Here is a 22,893-nt window from a genome sequence, read left to right as displayed (position 1 = left end):
ACATTCAGATTCCACTTAATTACACCAGTGGAATCACAGTGATATCTACCACTTCAAAGATTTTATAGGTGATATAGCTGTACTGAAAAAGACTGGATACTTTGGATATAATATTGCCATTTATATCACAGAACATTTCATACTGACATACACACTACTGAGAAAATAAAACCAGTATAATTTCCATTATTTAGCATTTTCACAGGTATTTGAGAGGAAAGGAAATTGAAAGCAAAATCAAAATGGTGGTTTCTCTTGGCGCTATCTTCCCGCTTATGTCTGTCCTGCTCTTTGCTCCTTCTGTCCCTTAAATTATTTCAACAGCTATAAGTGGCATCCTGGCCAATCATGAAATTTCAGGCTTTGTTAAAAATGTTAAGCTAAGAGCTGTCCAGCTACTCTCAGATCATCTTTGGAACAAACCAAGAAAGAAATGTTAGAAGGTAAAAGGTTTGGCTGTAAGTGAAGCAGAATTGTATGAATCTATGAGATGTTGTCAAGGTTCAGAAAGTAATTATGTCAAAAACTTCCTGACCAAAACTTGGCTGCTGCTTTTTGCAATGCTTCTCTGATAGGCAAGCTGCTTTCCTATCTTGAAAGCTAAACTAAAATCTGTATTTCATACTGTACTGTATTGCTGACTAAAGTATGACTGGCAAGGCTGTTGGTACACGTGATGTAAAGTTATTTCAATCTCTATGATAATCAGTATACTGCTGCTCTAGAAACATGTAACTACTTTTGTCCCCTTACTGTTTACTTTGAAAAGGAGGTGGAGTATGTACATTCTAAGGTTTTGAAAAACAGATTTCTCTGAGAATAATTTTCTTAGCATACTATTCACAAAATTTCTATCTTCATAACTCTCAAAGAGTGTCTAGTGCTTGATCTGGATAAATCTCTTATAATCTGCATGACTGAATACTTTTGAAATCTAGAATCATGGTATAACAAAAAGCTTAAAAGGGACTTACTATTAGATCAAAACTAATGCTTGGGTTTGGTGATTATCTTGTTTCTATAGATTCATTTTTTTAAAAAGCTATATACAAGTCAAGTAAATAGCCGTTGCCTAAATCCAGTTTTTGTAATGCTGGTAAGCAGAGAGCGATTTACCAAGTACAAAGGTAACTTTCAGATATGTTCAGGTAAAGAACTGGGATATATGCTATATACCTAACACATCAGGGTCTGCAGTTAGGGGTAGTCTAGCTATCCAGTTGGATTCCATATGCATGAACACTGGCAAGTCACAGTAAGTGCTAGAAAAAGTCTTCCTATGTATTAAGGCATAGACAAAACATAACAGCAATAACATGGCCCATTCCCAGGTGATGTTGTGTTGCATACCCAGAAATCAGTACAAAGTCCCTGGGTCAAGTGCTTTATACCAGTGCGTAAGTTTGCTGTGGACATATGTGAATGTTACTGAAAAGTTTTCCTAGCATACTGAAATTGAGTTGATAAAATCTTGAGATGTTGTATCATAAAACCTTCCTAGATGTTTCTAATGCATACTAAATTTTATAAATTTTGTACATAATGACATACAATAAATTCAATGTTAAAAATTACAAAGAAAAATGACAAAATAAATTATACTGTTGAAAATTTCTATTTTTTTTTCCTTTCCCAAATGATGCTGAATTATTACAGACTGAATTTATTGAATAATTTTTATAATGTTTTTCTTTACCTACTGATCAGGTTGGGGCTAAATTCGGGTATAATAGAGCAGCATGCTAAGGAAATACTCTTAAGTCAACAGAAGAGTAACTGAGTTCTCAGTGAGACAAGGCATTTATTGTTGCATTTCAAGTATCAGCTACTGTTCATTCAATTTAGGATTTTTCTGTTTGGTTTAACTCCTGTGATTATTGTTACAGCTCTGTAAATGAAGCATACCAGAGTTTTAGTGAGAAGAGACTTGAAAGATACATCTCACCATACACAGTGCCCCACATAAATAAAGTTGTCTTTTTGATGTTCCTGATAATTGACAGTTCTATTGATAATTTTCTACCTTCCTATCTGATATTTTTGATCTCTCCTTATAGTGGTTATCTCTAATCTTCCATGTTGAGTTAACTGTTAGTCTTAAGCAATTTCAGTAATAGGAATTCATTACCCACTGTGCTTATTAAACTAACTGCATAATATCCGAGTCACTGAACTCTTCATTTTCCTGTTAGAGAATGGACAGTAGGTCTTTCAAACTTATGGTTCAGCCAGTTCATAATTTTTGTTTGCTCTGCTACTACTACAGCATTCTGCTAGAAATGCTCTCCAGATTGGAATGATGCAAGCAACATTTTAAGAAAACACTATGTAATAAAAACAGTCACTTCTCATTTTAAAAATTATTTACTGTATTGTATTGATAAATGGTAATTTTTAACATCGTATATAATTTTTTTGGAATGTACCTTGCATTTATGGTATTTCTGGCCTTTCCTCAAACTGATGATTGACTTCAACTGATGTTTAAATGCTGTGGTCCTTACTTGAGGACTACAGTATTTATCCCATACTTTCCAGTGTCTCCATTTTAGAGGCAGTATTCCACAATGACCAAACTGCCATGCATTATCTATAATTCAAACATATTGCAATGGGAAATTGGTCGATAATAATCTGCAGAAAAGCATGCATCCATCTCTTTGTACATTGGACCTGACCTCAATAGATGTTAAAACTCATGCAGAAATATGAGACATAAATGTCTAAGCTGGGATTTAAAAAAAAACATAGATGAAATGGTTGTGTAGGTGTCACTGAAACTAGGTGCATAATACACCTTCCAGTACATGTTTCCATTTGCTCGGCCTTCCTCTGAAATGTGCTCTATAGTGAACCATGGTACACAAAAATCAAAGTTACGCTTATGTCAAAATTACAACACAATATATTGTCAGTGTGGTTCAATTGAGTCAGAGTGGGGGAGAAAGGAATGAATCTTTTGAATATTTGTTGCTATGTAAAATTCCATTAAAGTTTCAAGTTACTTTCTGTATCCACAGATTAATACTGTTTACATTTCCTTTACAAAAAACTGTATAGAATTTGAAGCTACTCAGAAATATTTTAAAGGAATAATGCCTCTAACTTCAGATTTAAGTGTCAGCAAAAATATGTATCTTTGATGTTACCATAGACCATCTCTGTCTAATATTGATTCCCTATAGACTCTATTCTAAATCTGCTTACATCATTCCCTTTATAAGATTAGCTACTTATCAATGCAGCCATTTTACTGATGTTATACTCCATATAGTGATAACATTAGACAAGTCATAGAATGCTGTAATCAAACTACTTTTACTTATTATAGTACTCATATTTGTCTGTTGCCAACATCATATGTCAGTGTGAAAGAATAATTTTTAAGGTTTGGATTATATTACTGGTATGATTTATTGGTGCAGTATTATTTTATTTACAGTATTGCTTTAAAAGTATTTGTTTTCACTTCAGTATTTCAAAATATTTTTGGCCTTTTACAATAATTGGACATCTATGTGTACTGTACCAAAGTAATAAGTAGTTTCAAAATGCACAATAAATCCAGAAAATGCATTGGCAAGTGAGTATGCAAAATATCAGCTACTGCTCCTAAGGTAATGTGCTGCTCTTTCAGAAATAAAGATAATTAAATTATCCTATACAACTCATAACATGTGTTTTCATGTCGATAATAATGAAAAAATTATAGTCAAACTTTTTAGATTTAGATTTTTACAGACTTGCTAAAATAATATTTACTTGAGACATGAAAATACATCTGTGCAGCTTGCTGTTGGTTTGGTCATGATGTTGGAAATTTATTTGTATTAACACATGCTATCTGAAGTGTGATCTAAAATGCAGCCACATGATTGGAATAATTAAACAGTACAAAATGTGGAAAGCACTCATTCTTAGCTTACTTGAAATTTCACTTCAAAATTCTTATGTGTGGCTCAGAATAGTAGTCTAGTAATTTCAGCAATTCCTTGTATGAAAATATCAAAGTATTTTCAATATGGAAAACGCATATTATGTAGTTTCTAATCTTGTGACCTCACCTGTAGTAGAGCAATTTGGCACTATAGATTGTAAATAAGAAGTTCTTTCAATATCAGAGCACTCAATACATTCAAAATATTTTGATATACATTTCCAACATTAACTTCTATTCAAAATAATAAAACTGGAAAAAAAAAAATTATGTGGGGTTTTGTTCACAGAAATTGAATGCATCCAGTTCATCAGAAGGCAGCACAGTTGATATTGGACTACCTCCAGAAGGTGAACAGCCAGAAGCAGAACCTGAAGAAGTTCTGGAGCCAGAAGCTTGTTTTACAGAAGGTAGGCAAAAAAACCCATATGCAAGATAAATAGACCTAATTGTGTTGACTTGGGCAGGATTCTCATTTTATTCAAAATCAAAAGAAGTTTTGTGATTATAGTCGTAATATCTGTTTGTATTAGTAACTCCTTCAGAGTTACTGCCATAGATTTACTGTTCTTGTGTGTTCTCTCTCTCTTTGGAGGGTATTATGAAAGATACAAAGCTTTAACTTTGAATATTGAAACAAAAATGAGGAGTTACAAGGATCTATTGCAGTAGGACTGAAATAAGTCAAATGACTACCATTCATTGTGATTCCTAATAAACACTTACTTTATTCTGACATCTCAAAATTTGTTATCACTTTACATTTAGGGTGTGTACGGAGATTCAAATGCTGTCAAGTCAGTGTAGAAGAAGGAAAGGGGAAAGTCTGGTGGAATCTTAGGAAAACCTGCTATAAGATTGTTGAACACAACTGGTTTGAGACCTTCATAGTCTTCATGATTCTTCTCAGCAGCGGTGCTCTGGTAAATTAAGTGTGGAACTATTGTGACTATTGTGATTTTAAGCAGCAAGCATTTAAAATTACAGTTAATCACATAGCTACAGGTAAAAAATTAGAATTTGATACCCAATTTATAAATGTTCTAATAAAAACATACACCCGCAAGTATTTGGCATATATTGTAGGACATGTAAGAGTTTGCTTGTGGGCTGTGAAACAAATTGCTTGGCAAGTTCAAAATGTAGTGTTAATGGAAATAAGAAATTAGTTTTATCAGACTGGTGTTCACATGTCTTCATATTGATGATAATAGCTTTTTTTTTTTAAATACACATTTAAATAAAAACACAGCTGAGCTAGGAACTTACCAGCAGCAACTTGAATTGTCAAACTCAGATGTAAGTTGCCAACACAATTCCATCAGGTATTTTACAGATTGGTGTTAAATCAGGTGCATTGTGTAGATATTGAAGTAATGAGTTCCTCATAACAGGGGCAAAATATAATATTCTTGCTACACTTGGCTCAATGCACAGTGGTTCACTGTCAATGGATACATTTTCTTTTGACAAGACAGTTCTCTCTATTTAGGATTGCTTTGTAGGTTAGCGTGCATAGTTTGGTTTCAATTATTCCCCAAAAAAACTGTATCACAGAGTCATTTTTAAATCCCTCATATAATTTTAATATAAATTTGTAACTCCCACAAAGGAGGTCCTTATGTCAATAAGCCCTTGCTATATGTAGTGACCCAGTGTATGACCCTGCCTGGATGACAGGTACCCACCAAAGGTGGTCTGTAACTCTGCTCCACAGGTGGACAGGAGAGAGAAAATATAATGGAGGGTTCATGGGTTGAGATAAGGCCCGGGAGAGATCACCCACCAAATACTGTGGTGGGCAAAACAGACTCAGCCTAGGGGTATTAACTGAATTTATTGTTAACAAAATCAGAGCAGGATAATGAGAAGTAAAATAAATCTTAAAAACACCTTCACCCCATCCCTCCCTCTTTCCCAGCTCTACATCCTCCCCCAGCAGCACAGGGAGACAAGGAATGGGAGTTATGGTCAGTTCATCAGAGGTTGTTTCTGCCACTGCTCAGGGAGAGGAGTCCTTCCCCTGCTCCAGCCTGGGGTGTCTTCCATGGGAGACAGTTCTCTGTGAACTCCTCCAATGTGAGTCCATCCCACAGGGAACAGTTCTCCACAAACTGCTGTGATGTGGGTCACTCTTCCATGGGGTACAGTCCTTCAGGCACAGCCTGATCCAGCGTGGACCCCCCCCATGGGGGTCCTACTGGTCCTACAAGTCCTACTTGGACACCTGCTCCAGCATGGGCTCCTCTCTCCATGGTCTGCAGGTCCCTGCCAGGAGCCTGCTCCAGCATGGGTTTCCCAAGATTCACAGCCTGTTCTCGGGCATGCTCCTGCTCCAGCTTGGGCTCCTCCTTGGGCTGCAGGTGGATCTCTGTGTCCTTGTGGATCTCCATGGGCTGCAGGGGCACAGCTGCTTCACCATGGTCTTCACCATGGGCTGCAGGGCCATCTCAGCTCCAGTGCCTGGAGCACTTCCTCCCCCTCCTTCTCTACTGGCCTTAATGTCTGCAGGGCTGTTCCTCCCACATATTCTCACTCCACTCTGCCTGCAATTCCACCTGTGCAATATTTTTTTTTTTTCCTTCTTAAATATGTTGTCATAGAGGCATTACTATTATACCTGATTTGCTTGGCCTTGGGCAGTGTTGGGTCTGTCCTGGAGCCAGCTGGCATTGGCTTCTAGAAGCTTCCCACAGAAGCCATCCCTCTATCTCCCCCCACTACCAAAACCTAGCCACACAAACACTACCCATGGAAACAAATTAAAATGAAGTTTGAAGAGTGGTCTTACAGTAAGTTTTGTGTATCTCTGTTCAGCTCAGCTGATAGCTGAATATTGTTTTTACCCAACTTTATGAAAAGTGTTAACTGAAAGCCAAAGTTATACTTGAGGGAAAGATACATGCCTTATCATCAAGTATATATTTTCAATTCAAATTTTTTCCTGACCATTCTATACCACACTGCAAATTGTGAAGACATTTAATTATATCTTCAAAAATCTTTTTCACAGGCATTTGAAGATATCTACATAGAGCAACGTAAAACTATCAAGACCATGCTGGAATATGCTGACAAAGTTTTCACCTATATCTTCATTCTGGAAATGCTTTTAAAATGGGTGGCTTATGGCTTTCAAACCTATTTCACGAATGCGTGGTGCTGGCTGGACTTCCTGATTGTTGATGTATGTATTCTTTTTCATGTCCTGTATGACAAGCTCTAAAAATCAGAATATTATGTTTTCAGGATAAGATTTCTATTGTATTTAATGAAAACTCTATTTTAACTGTTGTGGTGGTATGGTTTATAATTTGGTTCAGAAAGGAAAAAATATTTGGATATACTTATTTCTCTAGAGGTATTTTGTTGAAATTCTCTAGTTTTATGAAGTTGTAATGCTTTCTGGAAATGATGCTTTTTGCTTTTTTTTTTTTTTTTTGGTGGTATAGAAGGGATGCTGTTCATCCCCTTCAGTTTTTGTTAGGTATGGAAGCAATTTCTTAAACTGTTTCTAATATTCTAATCAATTACTGTAGTTTCATTAGTTAGGCAATTAACTACTGAAATTTTCCTGTGGGTGTAATGAATTTTGCCTTATTTAAAGTAATTAATTCCAAGTTTAGTGTCTTTAAAGATACAGTAGCTCAAGTTGATGAAGAGATTAGTATGAGACATTTTAAGGTCTGATTCAAGTGTCCTGTCACTCAATAATATGAAAGGAATATGTGCAATATGAAAGGAAAATACTGCTAGGAATTGTCAGTTCCATGGTACTATTCAGTACTCTCACATTTTTCACTGTATCATGGGGGTAACCTCAAAGAGACACTTCAGAGAACCATAGATGAGTCCCCTTGGAATGGGTTGCCACATGATTTTCCAAAGGTTGCACTACCAAGGAGCAGATACACATTGTCTGAAGGAGACCTAGTGAGAAGTGCATTCTAATTTCAAGTCTACATGCTCAACAAAGTATGTACAGTACTGGGTAGCATAAATGGAAGACTACAGATCTTTAACCATATAGAAAATATTCATTTCCCTTCCATCCCCAATAGCCTGAGTTACCCCTGTCTGTGCTAAAAGGCATCTCTCAGTTCCACATGTGTAATTCCTATGGAATGCAAGCTAAGAATATGTCTTAAACCACCTATTTGCACATTACGGAAAGCAGCAGAATTCTGTAGAAATTGCTAAATAACTCCCTAAAACTACAGTGATAGGTCATGAGGTTTTTACTACACAGAGCTTGGAAAACACTACAACTGGTAAATCCAGACCAGCATTGCAAATCCTATGGTAAGACACGACTATATGCACATCTAGTATTTTATGATTGAGTCTGTACCTTTGTGAAACATGTATTGGCTCAATCATCAGATGTGTAAATTGCCATGAGCAGTAGAGCTTCCATTTATCAACAAATACTTAATTCTTATTTGATAATCTGTGTTTTAGTTACTTCTGTCAGTACTACTTACTGACCCTTGTAAGTAGCTTTGTTAGTTTTCTATGTCAACCTTACCCTGGTGAAATTAAAAAAAAAATCTGAAGCATTCTTTTTAATCTGTAGTCAGGGGATTGAGATAAAAAAGCAAAAAGAACAATTTGGAGATGTAGGAATTGAGAGAATAGGAAGGATGGAAGGGAAGGGCATTAAATGGACAGACATAGAAGGTGATTTGTTTTATTTTTAATTTATTAGGGCCACTCCTTCCCAATGGCTATTAGAAATACATTTCCAAGGATTATTGATGAAAGATAATTGTATTATTTATTTTACAGCTATTCTAGTTTATTTACTCATCTGCCTGCAGACCAGACCAGCGTTTTGCAAGACAGAATTGATGAAGTGGTTAAAGGAGTCACAGGGAATGTAATGAAGTGTGGATATGCCTAAAAATGAAGCTTCTACCATTGTCTAACAAACAGTTGGTTCTCAGTCTTGATTAGTCTGGTTAAATCTGAACAGCACTGGTATCTATGGCTGTTGAATAAGATTTTCTGGACATTAGAAAGTCACATTTGACCAAAAGCAAGGTCTGGATGTGGTTTTTGAGAGCGTTTACATTCTCATCAAGTTCTGAAGATATCATGGGAAGTCCTGACCTAAATTGTCCATTCCAATTCACCCAAGCTTTTGGGTGTTTTGTTTTTGCATGTGACTTCATTTTTCTTTAAATCCCACCAAATGTTGACTGGTTTATGTGAATTTAGAAGGCACTTTTATACCATTCTACCAACATGATTTCATCAACAGGTATTTAGAATATACTTTTATTCTATTCTGTCTGACATAAAGATCTTTCTGCATTATAGAGGGTTTCCTGGAGAAAGAGGTCCAGCCTTGAATCTTCTTGAGAAGTTCAGGGCCCACATCATTCCCACCATATGTATCGGAAGGATATAAAGATGAATGAGCAATATTGCCTTTCTGTTTTTGTGTAGGTCTCTTTGGTTAGCTTAACAGCTAATGCCTTGGGCTACTCAGAACTTGGTGCGATTAAGTCCCTTAGGACACTAAGAGCTTTGAGACCTCTAAGAGCCTTGTCGCGATTTGAAGGGATGAGGGTAAGACAACATGAAAGAATCTGAAATAATGCATGCATCCACAGAAACAATGCATGCAGAATAATCAGTGGCCAATCCATGCAGAAATGCTACCCTACCATCCTATATATTTCACATTTATCACTAACATATAAGCAAAAGGCTTCATCTGCTTATATGAATTCATGTGTTATTGCACATACTGTTACACTTAATGAGGCTCCTTGGCCTTTCACCATTTTTCATATTTTCATGAAGGGCCCAAGGATTTATCAACTGCATGGATCTATGCAGTGTTACTGAATTTATCCTATATAATTACATACTGCTATAGTCAGAACAGTTTAAAAAATCTCCAATACTTCCTCTTAAAAGTGTGTGCACATACACCCATGTATGCATGCACATGTGTATTTTGTACCAGTTTAGACTATCATACATAGTCTATATCTTTTAATATAGTGTTCTGTGTATATAAATTGGGAACGTCTTTTAGAACTAAAAGTTCTGTAATTACTTTGTACGTTAATAAGTAAATTGGCACTATTAAAACACCTCTCTTTCATATTAGAACTACTGCATTCTATTTAAGAAAACTTTTCTAGCATATCAAAGATCAAGCTGGTTTTGTGATTTCTGGTTGCTTACTGCTTTCCATATTGATTGTAAAATGTTGATTATAATCTATAGAGCACTAAGCAGCCTGAAAACATGTTAGATTTTTGCTGGTATATTTGAGAAGTTACTGTCCCCAGCTGCTCATTATCACCGTATCAGCTACCACAGCTGAGACCCTCAGGGCACATTCCGTCTGTCTCAGTGCAAAGTCGAAGTGATGAGCATAGATCACTTCTTTGGTGCACTGAAATGGACAAAGACCTGATGTACTCTGCTATGACTCGAAAGCTCTAGAAATGTTTCTCTTAGGGGTAGTAGTGAACAACCAGATACGGTAGATATTTCTAGCCACAGGAAGATGTCTGGCTTACACTTTCAGGGTCTATCTGTCTCTCTTGGACATACTGCCATAGTGGGCATCAGCAGATGCACCAGAACTGGAACCCTACTGCCATAATTAAAAGGGATCCCTGTGTGAGCTCCCTCCTGTGATCACTATTCTTTGGCACCCCAGGTGATAAGCTGATTAGCTAATTTGTAAGTTAACTACAAATTGGTGAGCTTCTGAAGAAAATGTCACGCTCTCTGTGTGTGGAGAGTAAGAGAAGAGACTTCAACCAAAAAGGAAATGGACTTTGATAAAATGTTATAAATTCAAACAGGAAATAGCATTTCCTTGTCTCCAACAAATTTCTGGACCTTTACTAAAGCAAATTTGAAAATTGGGATGTTTATATCAGAGGTAAGGCCTGTCCAAAGCATCAGTATTATCTCACTAAAACCACGTTAACTGTTGGGTTGGGGTTCTTTTGTGACAAAGATTAGCAAAACAGAAACAACAAAATAAAAATATTTCAAATTTTATATGCACAGTAAATTGCTTAAGTGGCAATTTTTTATTGCAAGGGAAAAACCAATAACCTTGTCATGAAGGTTTATGGGTAATTGTCAATCCCATGACTTCCATGTTGGTGTAAACTTTACCTATGGCTTTGATCCTGCTCTGCCAACTGTATCTCTTTGTACAATACCCAGATGAGGAGGAGATTTATGAGTTTAGCAAAAAACCAATAAAAAGTAGTGGATGAAGTTATATTTCTTAAGACTAGAAATGTGACCTGTAGTTTCATTAGTTAGGCAATTAACCACTGAAATTTTCCTATGGGTGTAATGAATTTTGCCTTATTTAAAGTAATTAATTCCAAATTTAGTGTCTTTAAAGATACAGTAGCTCAAGTTGATGAAGAGATTAGTATGAGAACATTTTAAGGTCTGATTCATGGAAATTCACATGCCTGTTCATAACATAATCATTCCATTGGTGTTTATCATGTATGAACTGAAAATATGACAATACAGTACCATGCATATATTTGCATAGACACTTAAATTTGCTTCCATTGAGCATTATACTTCCCATATACAAGCAGGAAATCCTTTTCAATACATATAAAAATTTAAACTCACTGTACTATTCTCTAGGATTAGGACTTGTGCCTGCCCAAACTAGTAATTAATAAAAAAAAATTGCCCCTATGAAAAACGTGATTTTTTTTTTCCTGCATCTTCCTACCAATGTTATTGCTAGGAAAGGTATACTTTAATTTGCACTTGGTACTTCATTAAAATAGCTGGTGGGAATATAATTAATCTGTCCCTGCTCTGTCCCAAGCAGTATCACTCACTGCTATATGGTGCTAGGCACATAATACCTTTTTCTTTCAACCAGAAAACAAAGGGTTTGATGACTTTCTTATGCTTCCCCTACTTTCATCTGCTGTCAGGCCTAGCCCCTTTTCTCACACCCTTACAACCAGTGGAAGCTGGAAGGTGTCTGGATCAGTGTTTTCAGTGATGCTCAACCATATGTTTAGAGTTTCTTCTGATGATTCATATCACAAACTGGTTCTCTATAGCTTCAGGACTCAGACTAAAACCAGAGAAAGTAGGTCAGCTGTAGAAATCCAGCAATTAAAGAAAGAACATGACTGGACCTGCAGCTGCAGCAGAAAGAGGAACAGAACTCTTGGGTGTACTGAGACTGAAAGCTCAAGGACAAATATTTTCACTTCATTAACTATCCCTTTATATCTCAAGAATCATTCCTGATGGATGATATTATTACATTTAAGAATATTTAAGAATATTTTTTAAGTAGAAGAATTGAGATAACTTTCAATTAAAAAAAGCCTAATATATTTGGAAAATATTCCCAAATTGGGAAAAAAATTATTTTTTCATTTATTATTCCGGTCAAGCTTGCTTTAAGAATAAGTGTGTTCATGATTTTCCAATTTGAACTAATTCAGCATTGTTATTAGACTGTTCATTTGCATAGGTCAGACAATGCCTTATGGCCTTCCATGGTCATGTGGTTTACAATGCTATGTACAAGCTTGTCAACATAAGACAGCACTGTTGAAATAGTCAGAAGAGATTTATCCATCAGTCAGGGAATCCTCTCTACCCAGATGCTGACTTATATAATTCTGTATTACTTTTGCTTTTTAAATCTCTAAGGAGATTTTTAGTATGATTAAGAAACAGTTCTGATTTGTTTTAAATTTCCCTACTAGAAATAACCCCTTATTAAAACATTTGATTTAAAATATGTGGAAAAAATGTACAAACAAACAAAGAAGCATGGAAGGTTTGGACTTTATGCACCATTCTGCACTTTTCTAGAGTCATGGAGTAGTTTACATTGAAAGGAACCTCATTTGATTCAGCTCCTAAATTTAATAGAACAACAATTTCACTGAAGTCCTATAGTCTCTCAAATGTTGTCCAAAGAATGTATCACCCACAAGAGCTAGTGTTTTGGCAGGAACGGGGCCCTGAAAGTAAACCAGGAATTTCTCCTTTCCTTCAGCCCAATTCTACTTTATAGTACATGTGATGGTGGTTCATCACCTATCTAACATTCAAAGGGTTTATTTTCTGTTCTGTAAAAGGGCAAGGAATGAAAGCCGATCTACCTGGATGACTAATTTTAAAATTCATTGATTCTATGGATGCTGTTAGTTGCAGATATAACTGTAATGCCAAAATAGTTCATAGACCTTCACTACATATTTGTATTTTAAACAGAAAGAAGTAGTTTATTATGCTAGAGGATCTGCCCTAGTACCTACATCATATAAACTAAATGAATTATAAACAAGCCCATCAAAGTAATAGGTAGTGTTCTGCATTAAAAAAAAAAAAACAACAAAACAAACAACAAAAAAGCAAACTTCACTAAATTTTAAGGATCTGGTTCAGTTGTTTTGGCAAAGCTGGCAGCAGTGCTCTATATTTAAAAATTTTTATATTCTTAGAGTTATTTACAGAGAGATTTAAAATAGGAATTAACTTATTTAGCATCATTGATTCCATCATTAAATTAATAATTCTCATTCATAATGGACCTACTTTCTCCCAATTTTTATTTTCCATAGTGTTTTATTTTCATTCTGGCATGTTTTTAATCATTGCTTATCATCACACATGAATTCATTTTCACATTTTTCTTTCCTGAAGCCTGATTTTTCCCAGAATTCCGTTGGGAATTAAATCAAGTCTCTTTTTCAAGTTTTATCTGCCACTTGCCTGAACACTAACATCTCTGGTGTGTTCAGATACTCAGTAGCTTTCCTGGTTTGAACATTTCTACTTTTCTGATTCTATATGTAAACATCCAAATGAACATCACTGGGTTTTATTTTTAAAAAGACTCAAAGTTACTTTCAATTAGAAATTTGCTCAGTAATAGATTTGAACTTACTTCGATTTGTTTATCCAGTAAACATGTAATATAAAAAATTTGGTTTGTTTGAGTCAATCAGTGATTATAATTATTATGGTTTTGCAGACATACATTAAGTAAATATTCTAAAAAGCACTGATAAATACTACTTCTTCCTTTTTTTTTTTCAGTTTAACTGGTTGGTTTTTATTATTCCCATTCTTTAAAGCTACCATTTGCTACTATTTGTATTTTTTCCTTCAAATTATGTTGACATTTTATCTTTTCTCTATACTGCTTTTCTGACTTGTTACTCTCAACAATTAAAGAAGTGTAACACAGATATTAGAATTACAATAGCATGTTACATTTGAGAAAGGCTGATGAAGTATTTGTAAGATACTGGTGCCTGTGTTCTTACAGTGTCTCTCTTTGGTTTCATTTGTACTCCAGGTGGTGGTGAATGCCCTGTTAGGAGCAATTCCATCTATTATGAATGTGCTTCTTGTTTGCCTTATATTCTGGCTGATCTTTAGTATCATGGGAGTAAATCTATTTGCTGGAAAGTTTTACTACTGTGTTAACACTACAACCGATGAGAGATTTGATATCAGCCAAATCAACAACTTTAGTCAATGTGAGGAGCTCATACAAAACAATGAAACTGCCCGGTGGAAGAATGTGAAGGTTAACTTTGACAATGTAGGCCTTGGTTACCTTTCTCTGCTCCAAGTGGTAAGTCACCAGTCCTTAATTTCTATTTCTCTTTCTACATCTCTGTTGTTTACTTGTAACAGTTAAAAGTTTTTTACTTTTTTTTTTTTATTATTTAGAAATTTTGTCTCTCACTTCCTGGTTTGAATTACGAAGTGTGGGATAAATCCGTGACTCTACAGAAATAACACAAAGCCTAGAGGCTATACTGACTGTGAGAAAAAAAAATGTAATTCAAACCTAATACACCTTAACTGCATTGAATCTGTATCAAGTAAACCTGTAATGCTGATGCACAAAGAAAATACCTTTTACATCAGATATTATTCACAATAGACAAAAGTTCTTAATGGATGCTGTGTCCTCTGTAGTCAGATATTAGACTTGGCTTGCAATTCTTGTACATGAATAAAACATACAATAGAAGGCAAGAGTCAGCTATTAGCATTGCACTCTGCTGGTTTCTATGATGAGGACTAAAGACACTTAGTCTTCAGCTCCTAAAAAATTCTTCTGACAAGCCATTTTCCAGGAAAAGTGTGACCTAAACACCTGTGTTCTTTTTATAGGCTACGTTTAAAGGATGGATGGATATCATGTACGCAGCTGTGGATTCTCGTAATGTAAGTATAGTCCCTTGACTCCATTTGTTTTGATTGTATGAGCTCCAAGATTTGAGAATGCAATTTTCACAGCTTTCAGAAATAACAGTAAAAATGAAAGAACAAAGAGTTACTATAACTTTGTAGTTAAAGAAAATGGAAACTATGGGAAAAATACAAGAAATGAGGAAAGCAGAGGAGCAGTCCTAAAGGATTCCATGGTCTCTATGGTACAGTTGAATCAAAATTCCTCAGTCCTACAACAGACTTACCTATTGCCATGAAATACCTTTTCATTGCCATGAAATACCTTTTCCTCCTCTCATTATGCATTGAGCCATTACATAGCTGTACCAAGAAAATATGCTTAGTCTAAACATGGCCTGGATGCCTCTCTTCCATAATCCTGTGCAGTTTCCTAAGTGTCCATAGCAGTGAAATCTCCACAAGCCCACAACTGGGGCTCCCACAAGATCTACAGAAAATTCTGCAAATGTAAAGCTTGGTGTTTCTGGTTGTCTGTACACTCAGACAGGTGGAACTTTGCTAGTTTAAATCAATTGTGTTTTCAGTATTTATTCTACATTCATACAGGCCAGTTACAATTTTAAAAATGAAATATCAAGTTTGATAATAAAGTCTTTTTTTCAAGAATGTAACTTCTTGTGGATTGAAGATCAGTGGAATGGATATGTCAGAACTTGACCGTAAGAAGCAAAGGTCACAATCATAGAGCCCTAAATTCAATCGAGCAGATATTTTGCGGTCACTGTTAAACTAATGCATAGTTTCTATGCCTTTTTTGCAGGTTTTGGATCAGCCTAAGTATGAAGATAACCTGTACATGTATCTTTACTTTGTCATCTTTATCATCTTTGGATCATTTTTTACCTTGAACCTTTTTATTGGTGTCATCATAGACAATTTCAACCAGCAGAAAAAGAAGATAAGTACCTCGTTATTCTGAAAAGAAAGTAAAAAAACCCCCTTATTTTTGGTCCACTGATGACAATTTTATTCATAAGTTTTTTTTTATGATAAATTAGTTAAGAGCTCTGAATAGTAAATACATTAAATTATTAAAGCTTACAGTTTGGCTTGATGAGGGTTTGATGGACAAGTGACAGCATATGACTCTCCATGGCTAGTGAAATACTCAATGTCATCTTTGTAAAGATCTGGATTTGAGACTGCAGCCTATAATTGAGTCATAAAAAGGCTAACCATTGAAATAGCAAAATGTAGCTTTAAAAATTCTTTGCTATACTACCTTCATGTCACAGCTCAGCAGTGTAGATTTCTGAACTTTGATAATAAACATTGTATTATCTTTATTTGTACGCTCTTTAGTCTTTGCGTTTTGTCAACACTGTTTCAAAAGGTATCAGTGTTCCAGCTGCCAAACTTAACACTTTGTGTAGCTTAATACTTAATATAAAGATTATAAAAGAGGATTTTTATGTCTGTCTTAAATTTTCCCACAGATGAGAATGTGAACAAGAGTGATTATTAGTATTATTTATAAGTAATCAATAAAGATACATGATTGTAACCAGTTTTTTTCTCTTTGGTTTACTTTGGAGGTCAAGACATTTTTATGACAGAAGAACAGAAGAAATACTACAATGCAATGAAAAAATTGGGTTCAAAGAAACCACAAAAGCCTATACCTCGACCAGCAGTAAGAATAAAAATATTTTCTGTTATTTTTACATCTATTTAAAAATTGGAGTTTTCCAATTATGCCTTAGGCTGAAATAAGTTGTAAGCTAAAAAAAATGTGATATTAGAAAAGACTTATTAATCTGAAATACCGTTTTTTTCTCTTTCTTCTGCCACAACAGAACAAATTCCAAGGCATGGTCTTTGATTTTGTAACAAAACAAGCATTTGATATCAGTATCATGATACTTATCTGCCTTAATATGGTCACAATGATGGTAGAAACAGATGATCAGAGTGAAGACATGGAAAACATTTTATATTGGATTAACCTGGTGTTTATCGTACTTTTCACTGGAGAATTTGTCCTGAAATTGATTTCACTTCGTCATTACTACTTTACTATAGGTTGGAATATTTTTGATTTTGTGGTTGTCATTCTCTCCATAGTAGGTAAGAGTAACGCATTTTTATGCAATGTCTAATTCTGTGTAAACTGCAATATTTTTGGCGTGTAAAATCTATTTATATTTTGGTTTAAATTCATCACTAGAAAGTCTTATCCATAGGATAACTGAAAAGTATGGTAAGAATGTTTTTAAGCAAGAGGTTTCACACATTCCTACTTTTTTATTGGTTGAAATTAGATCTTTATTCTGAACTCAGTAGAGATTCCTATGCATACATGAAAGGTAATTTTGATATAAACTCACAGTGACAGTTGCAGGTGAAAGAGTCCAGCCATCCAAAATCTGAGAGCAAAATCTGCCTGAGACTATTATTAGGGTATCATGCATGCACCCCAGACAGCAGGGTAAAACCCTTTGCTTACTTCGGTTTTGTTTTATCCTGAGAGGCTTTGTGCCTGAGCTGGAGTGAGCACTGCAGAAGCAGAGCTGAAGCAGATGTGGTAACAAATAATTACTCACTAATTGCTTTTTCTAGAGCAGAAAACTTGAAAGAACTTGAGTAAAAATTGTGTTATTTTAACTTTTAAGTACTCCTTAATATGCAAATCAGTTTTGCTATTTTTGTATCGAAAAAGCTATTTTTCTGCTTTGAGCCGCATAATATAGTGTTCAATTCTTCTGCTCTTCCGTGAGTTATGAAAACCTTTTTATCAGTTTGTTTCTGTTCAGAATTTCTCTGTCATTAATAATAAACTTGTGTTCATGTTATTTTATGTATGATTAAGAAGTTGCAGTTCTATTCAAATATACATATTTTCTTTGAATAGCCTAACTTGATTACATGACATTTTAATACTGCTGTGCATATGATCTTTCTTCAGATTAACTGAGATTATTTTTGTTACAATTAAACAAATGGGGATTCCTCTGATCTCAGCATTCACTAATATACATACCCTAGTTATTAGTTTTTCCTAAAAAAGTATACCAAACAAAAGGTTTTGTAAAAACAACTGAATGGCTAATTACTAAAAATCTGTTTAAATATCCTACTCTTCTTAAAGTTCTACAATGCTTGTAGAATATATCTTTAGCAGTGGTTTTAAAATGTAATAATATTCTTTACTGATTTAACTTGTTTTTCTAGGTATGTTCTTAGCTGAGATGATTGAGAAGTACTTCGTATCCCCCACACTATTCAGAGTCATCCGACTTGCCAGAATCGGTCGAATCCTGCGCCTCATTAAAGGCGCTAAGGGAATCCGCACTCTGCTTTTTGCTCTGATGATGTCTCTTCCAGCTTTGTTCAACATTGGGCTGCTGCTCTTCCTGGTCATGTTCATCTATGCCATATTTGGCATGTCCAACTTTGCCTATGTCAAGAGGGAAGTTGGGATTGATGACATGTTCAACTTTGAAACGTTTGGCAACAGCATGATCTGCCTGTTTCAGATCACCACATCCGCGGGCTGGGATGGTTTGCTCGCCCCGATCCTTAACAGTGGGGAGCCGGATTGTGACCCCCATAAAGATCATCCAGGGAGTTCTGTGAAAGGTGACTGTGGCAACCCTTCTGTTGGGATTTTCTTCTTTGTCAGCTACATTATCATATCCTTTCTGGTAGTGGTGAACATGTACATCGCTGTGATTTTGGAGAACTTCAGTGTTGCTACTGAAGAAAGCGCTGAACCCTTGAGCGAGGACGACTTTGAGATGTTCTATGAAGTCTGGGAGAAGTTTGATCCTGATGCAACACAATTCATAGAGTTCAGTAAATTATCAGATTTTGCAGCTTCATTAGATCCACCTCTTCTCATAGCAAAACCAAACAAAGTCCAGCTTATTGCAATGGATCTGCCCATGGTGAGCGGTGACAGAATTCACTGCCTTGACATCTTGTTTGCTTTCACAAAGCGTGTATTGGGGGAAAGTGGGGAGATGGACGCCCTCAGAATACAGATGGAAGATCGGTTTATGGCAGCCAATCCTTCTAAAGTCTCCTATGAACCAATTACAACCACATTGAAACGAAAACAGGAGGAGGTGTCTGCTGTCATCATTCAGCGTGCTTACAGACGTCACCTTTTAAGGCAAAAAGTCAAAAAAGTATCATGTATATTTAGTCAGGATAAAGGTAAAGAGGAAGATGATCTGCCCATGAAAGAAGATATGATTATGGATAAACTCAATGAGAACTCTACTCCAGAAAAAACAGATATGACCCCATCCACAACCTCCCCACCTTCTTATGACAGCGTAACAAAGCCAGACAAGGATAAATATGAAAAAGACAAGTCAGAAAAAGAAGATAAAGGTAAAGACAGCAGGGAAAGTAAAAAGTAACATAGAATGCTGTTTGTGATAAACTGTTTACAGCCTGAAAAAGTATGTATTTGTGTCAACAGGACTCCTGTAGGAGGTACATGCCAAACTGTCAGTTTTTACATATATAGATATATATATAATTATATATATATATATATATAAGGTCAGTGCCTATAGCAAGACAGTGACCCCTCGTCATCAAACTGCAACTCTGTAAAACAGGGTAACATCTTGACAGGAGGTTGTTGTTTTTAGTACCAGCTGACACTGCTGAAGAGATGATAAAATGGCCAACCAGACTGTAGGGACCAGTTAAAAAAAAAAGGTGCAAACCTATGAATCTCTGTGTTTAACATGAAACACACAGTACAAAAATTGTATCCACTGTTAGCATTTCAACAGTCACATTTGCCATATTTTTACAAAAATCAGTGTTGGTGAACTTATCATTTTTTAATTCACAGGTTGTTTACTATTATATGTGACTATTTTTGTAAATGGGTTTTATGTTGGGGAAGGGGGTATGAGGACCAGGTGTTCTACTCTCGGATTCTCTATAATGTACAGACAGAAGTGATTTGCATGAAGGCATGCTGCACTTGTAGTTCATGCATGGGAAAACATGACGTCACACAAAGCAGCAGTCTGACTACTTCCATGTTTCAGGGTGGCTCTGTATGTTGAGGTGCTTAATAACAGTATCCATCTAGTATCTCATCCAGACAAATCTTAATGTGCCTGTAAAGTCCCATAGAGTCTACAATAATAGAACAGATGTTTTATTTTTTCATAAGTCATTTAACAATAGTTGAACAAACTCTGTGTAAAAATTCTACTGAGGGACATAGAGTCCACTTTCAAGTATTCTTCTGCGGAAAACAGTTTACTTGACATTGGGAAATTGAGTTTACCAAAAACCTCCAAAACATAAGGATTATGAAGTTGTTCTGCTTCACCCTGCAGTATCATTTAGCCATCTTCTGCTCTCAGCAAGGTTGACATTGTATTGTGTTGATTAAAAAAGAACCCTCTATGTAAATAGTTATTTTATCCCGTGGTGCATGTTTGAGCAAACAAATAATGACATGTGCACAATATTTATTGCATCAAATATGTACCACATTAAGTGTAATTTGCAAGCTCTCAACAGCTAATAAGAAGTATTCTGTACCATTATAGATAGTTTGGAAGCTATCACTGATGCATGTTTATCTTGCCTTTGCTGCTGTAATTTTACTCCTTCCACTGTTAAGAGTCTAATATGGGAAGCCATATCTCAGTGGTTAAGTGAAATAAATTGTTCAATTGGTCATCATTCTTTCATGACATCAAGCAATAGTTTGCAGCTATTTAAGAGCTTCTTGCTTTGCATTCTAAAATTTTAAGTGACTACTGTACGGTGCATAGTCAGACTGTACAGGATATGTTGCAAACTGCTTAATCTGTTGAAAACTACATGGATAGAATTTTCTAAGAAAATATAAATACTGTAAAAAATACCATTTTATTTTATTTTTCAGCGTTTTGTACATAAAATAAGAAATGAGAATTATCTTCAGGTTGATGTTACTGTCACTTTTGTTACTTTCTATCCATAGCACTTTTTAATTCAAGAACTTCACAAAATAAGAAACAAAGGAAAGAATGGGGTAGCTTTAGGTTTCTGCTTTTTTATTAGTACTGTATTTTTGCACACATTTTAATGTGAAATAAGTTTCAAACTGAGTCCAAAATGCACTTGCTTCCAAATAGATATAACTTGTAATTGAAATGTGGTGGGGAGGATTTGTTTAAAATTCTAGCACTGCCTGCATCAGAAGTTTCAAGGTAGTCTTTTTATTCATGAAATCTTTACCAGTGTTTGTTTACATAGACTATTCTTATTCTTGTTGATTCATGCTGCACTAGAACTGTTCTAAATATAATATGGGATCCACAATGTTCTTTTTCCACAGGAATTAAATAGCAAACTTGTATAATTGATCACATCAGGACATTTTGTGTTTCTTACACAAGCAAAAATTCGATGTTGACTCCTCCTTTTACAAAAATATTGACTTGTGTGTCGGTGAACTGCATGCAGGAAAATGCTATTACCATAAAGAACAGTAAACCACATTACAGTTGAGCCAAAAGAATAAAGACTTCATTTTTTATTGTATTTAATGGTTTTGTCTGGTTTTTTTTCCCCACTAAAAACTACTGGATATCAAGAGGTGCTACGAAAATAAAATACGAATAAATAAAAGGTTAGAAATAGATTTGTGAAAAGTAAAAAAAAAAAAAAATGAAGCTGTATGCTTTCTGAAAGATCTTAAACATGATTTGCACTTACACTCTTCAGGTTATTAATCTTATTCAGGATCCTAGTAGGATAATGTCTAAGAGCTCATGATGCTTCAATCCTTTCTTCATACCTTTTTCATATTCTGAGACAACTAGAAAAACGGATGTTAAAGAAAGTCTCTAGCTACCACGGCTCCAATGTAGGTATCATTTCAACTATATTTTACATTTGAAGTGAAGAATTATCTTTGTGTTATAAAGACAAAAATATTCATTGCATTATTTTCAAAGTATAACTTATTATTTTGTGCTAAGACATGAGAGCCAAATTTTAGGTAGCAATCATATTTGACTGCTATTTCTTAAAAGAACTTCTCCCTGTTGTAAATTTGAAGTAATGCCATGAAAGTTACACTGAACAAATTGAAAGCACAATCTCTAATAATCATCATAGATGTGCAGATGTGCACTCTACATCAGATCCTCTGAAGAGTATTGAGAAAACCAGATGTACCCAGTGATCTGTGTGATGTATAACTCCGAGCTTTGGGTGTGCACCCCAGCAGAAACACTTGCAATGGAACAGTAGCATGGTGCATGCCCTACGTCCCTTCTCTCCACAATTTTCAACCACTGATGGTCTGTTGAGATTGTTCACTCTAGAAATGAGTATCACTACACTCGTGTAGTGAGCTCTTAGGCTGCAGTGTTTTAGTTAGATTCTTCACCTCAGCTATGAAAAAACAATTGTCAGGGCAGGGTGTAAGATAGGGAGAGATGGAGAATTCAAAATCGTGTAATTAAAGGACAAGTTTCGTGTTGGTTTGGTTGGTTTTATGGAGGGAAAGGTCTTGAAAAAAATGCAGGTACATAAATATTTGTCTGACTTAGACTGAAAACAATCAGTATGTCTGAGAGGGGTTTGTGCTTAACACAAGACTAGCACAAAGAAAAAAATTAATTAAATGCCTCAGACAACAAGCCGCTGTGGTTTTGCTTGGGTACCCCTCCCTTTGTTGTTTGTTTTGTAAACAAATCTCTAGCTGACACATGGGACAC

General features: G+C 35.4%; 1 protein-coding gene across 5 annotated transcripts in view; it reads left to right on the top strand.

Annotated features, from left to right (window-relative positions):
- Positions 1–21,709, top strand: part of SCN2A (sodium voltage-gated channel alpha subunit 2) — a 76,453-nt gene extending 54,744 nt beyond the window's left edge. For all 5 annotated transcript variants that reach the window (XM_048309158.1, XM_048309155.1, XM_048309159.1 and 2 more), the window contains exons 18-27: positions 4,227–4,347; positions 4,706–4,860; positions 6,951–7,124; positions 9,389–9,511; positions 14,289–14,570; positions 15,119–15,172; positions 15,960–16,097; positions 16,728–16,832; positions 16,996–17,266; positions 18,371–21,709. In XM_048309158.1, coding sequence (XP_048165115.1) covers positions 4,227–4,347; positions 4,706–4,860; positions 6,951–7,124; positions 9,389–9,511; positions 14,289–14,570; positions 15,119–15,172; positions 15,960–16,097; positions 16,728–16,832; positions 16,996–17,266; positions 18,371–19,566 — 2,619 coding nt within the window. In that variant the 3' untranslated portion in view covers positions 19,567–21,709. The remainder of the gene's footprint in view (positions 1–4,226; positions 4,348–4,705; positions 4,861–6,950; positions 7,125–9,388; positions 9,512–14,288; positions 14,571–15,118; positions 15,173–15,959; positions 16,098–16,727; positions 16,833–16,995; positions 17,267–18,370) is intronic.
- The last annotated feature ends 1,184 nt before the right edge of the window (positions 21,710–22,893 follow it).

Source organism: Corvus hawaiiensis, chromosome 7 (assembly GCF_020740725.1).
Source record: "Corvus hawaiiensis isolate bCorHaw1 chromosome 7, bCorHaw1.pri.cur, whole genome shotgun sequence".
NCBI lineage: Eukaryota > Metazoa > Chordata > Aves > Passeriformes > Corvidae > Corvus > Corvus hawaiiensis.
The sequence above is the reverse complement of the archived record's forward strand: the minus strand, read 5'-3'. Positions and strand labels throughout refer to the sequence as shown.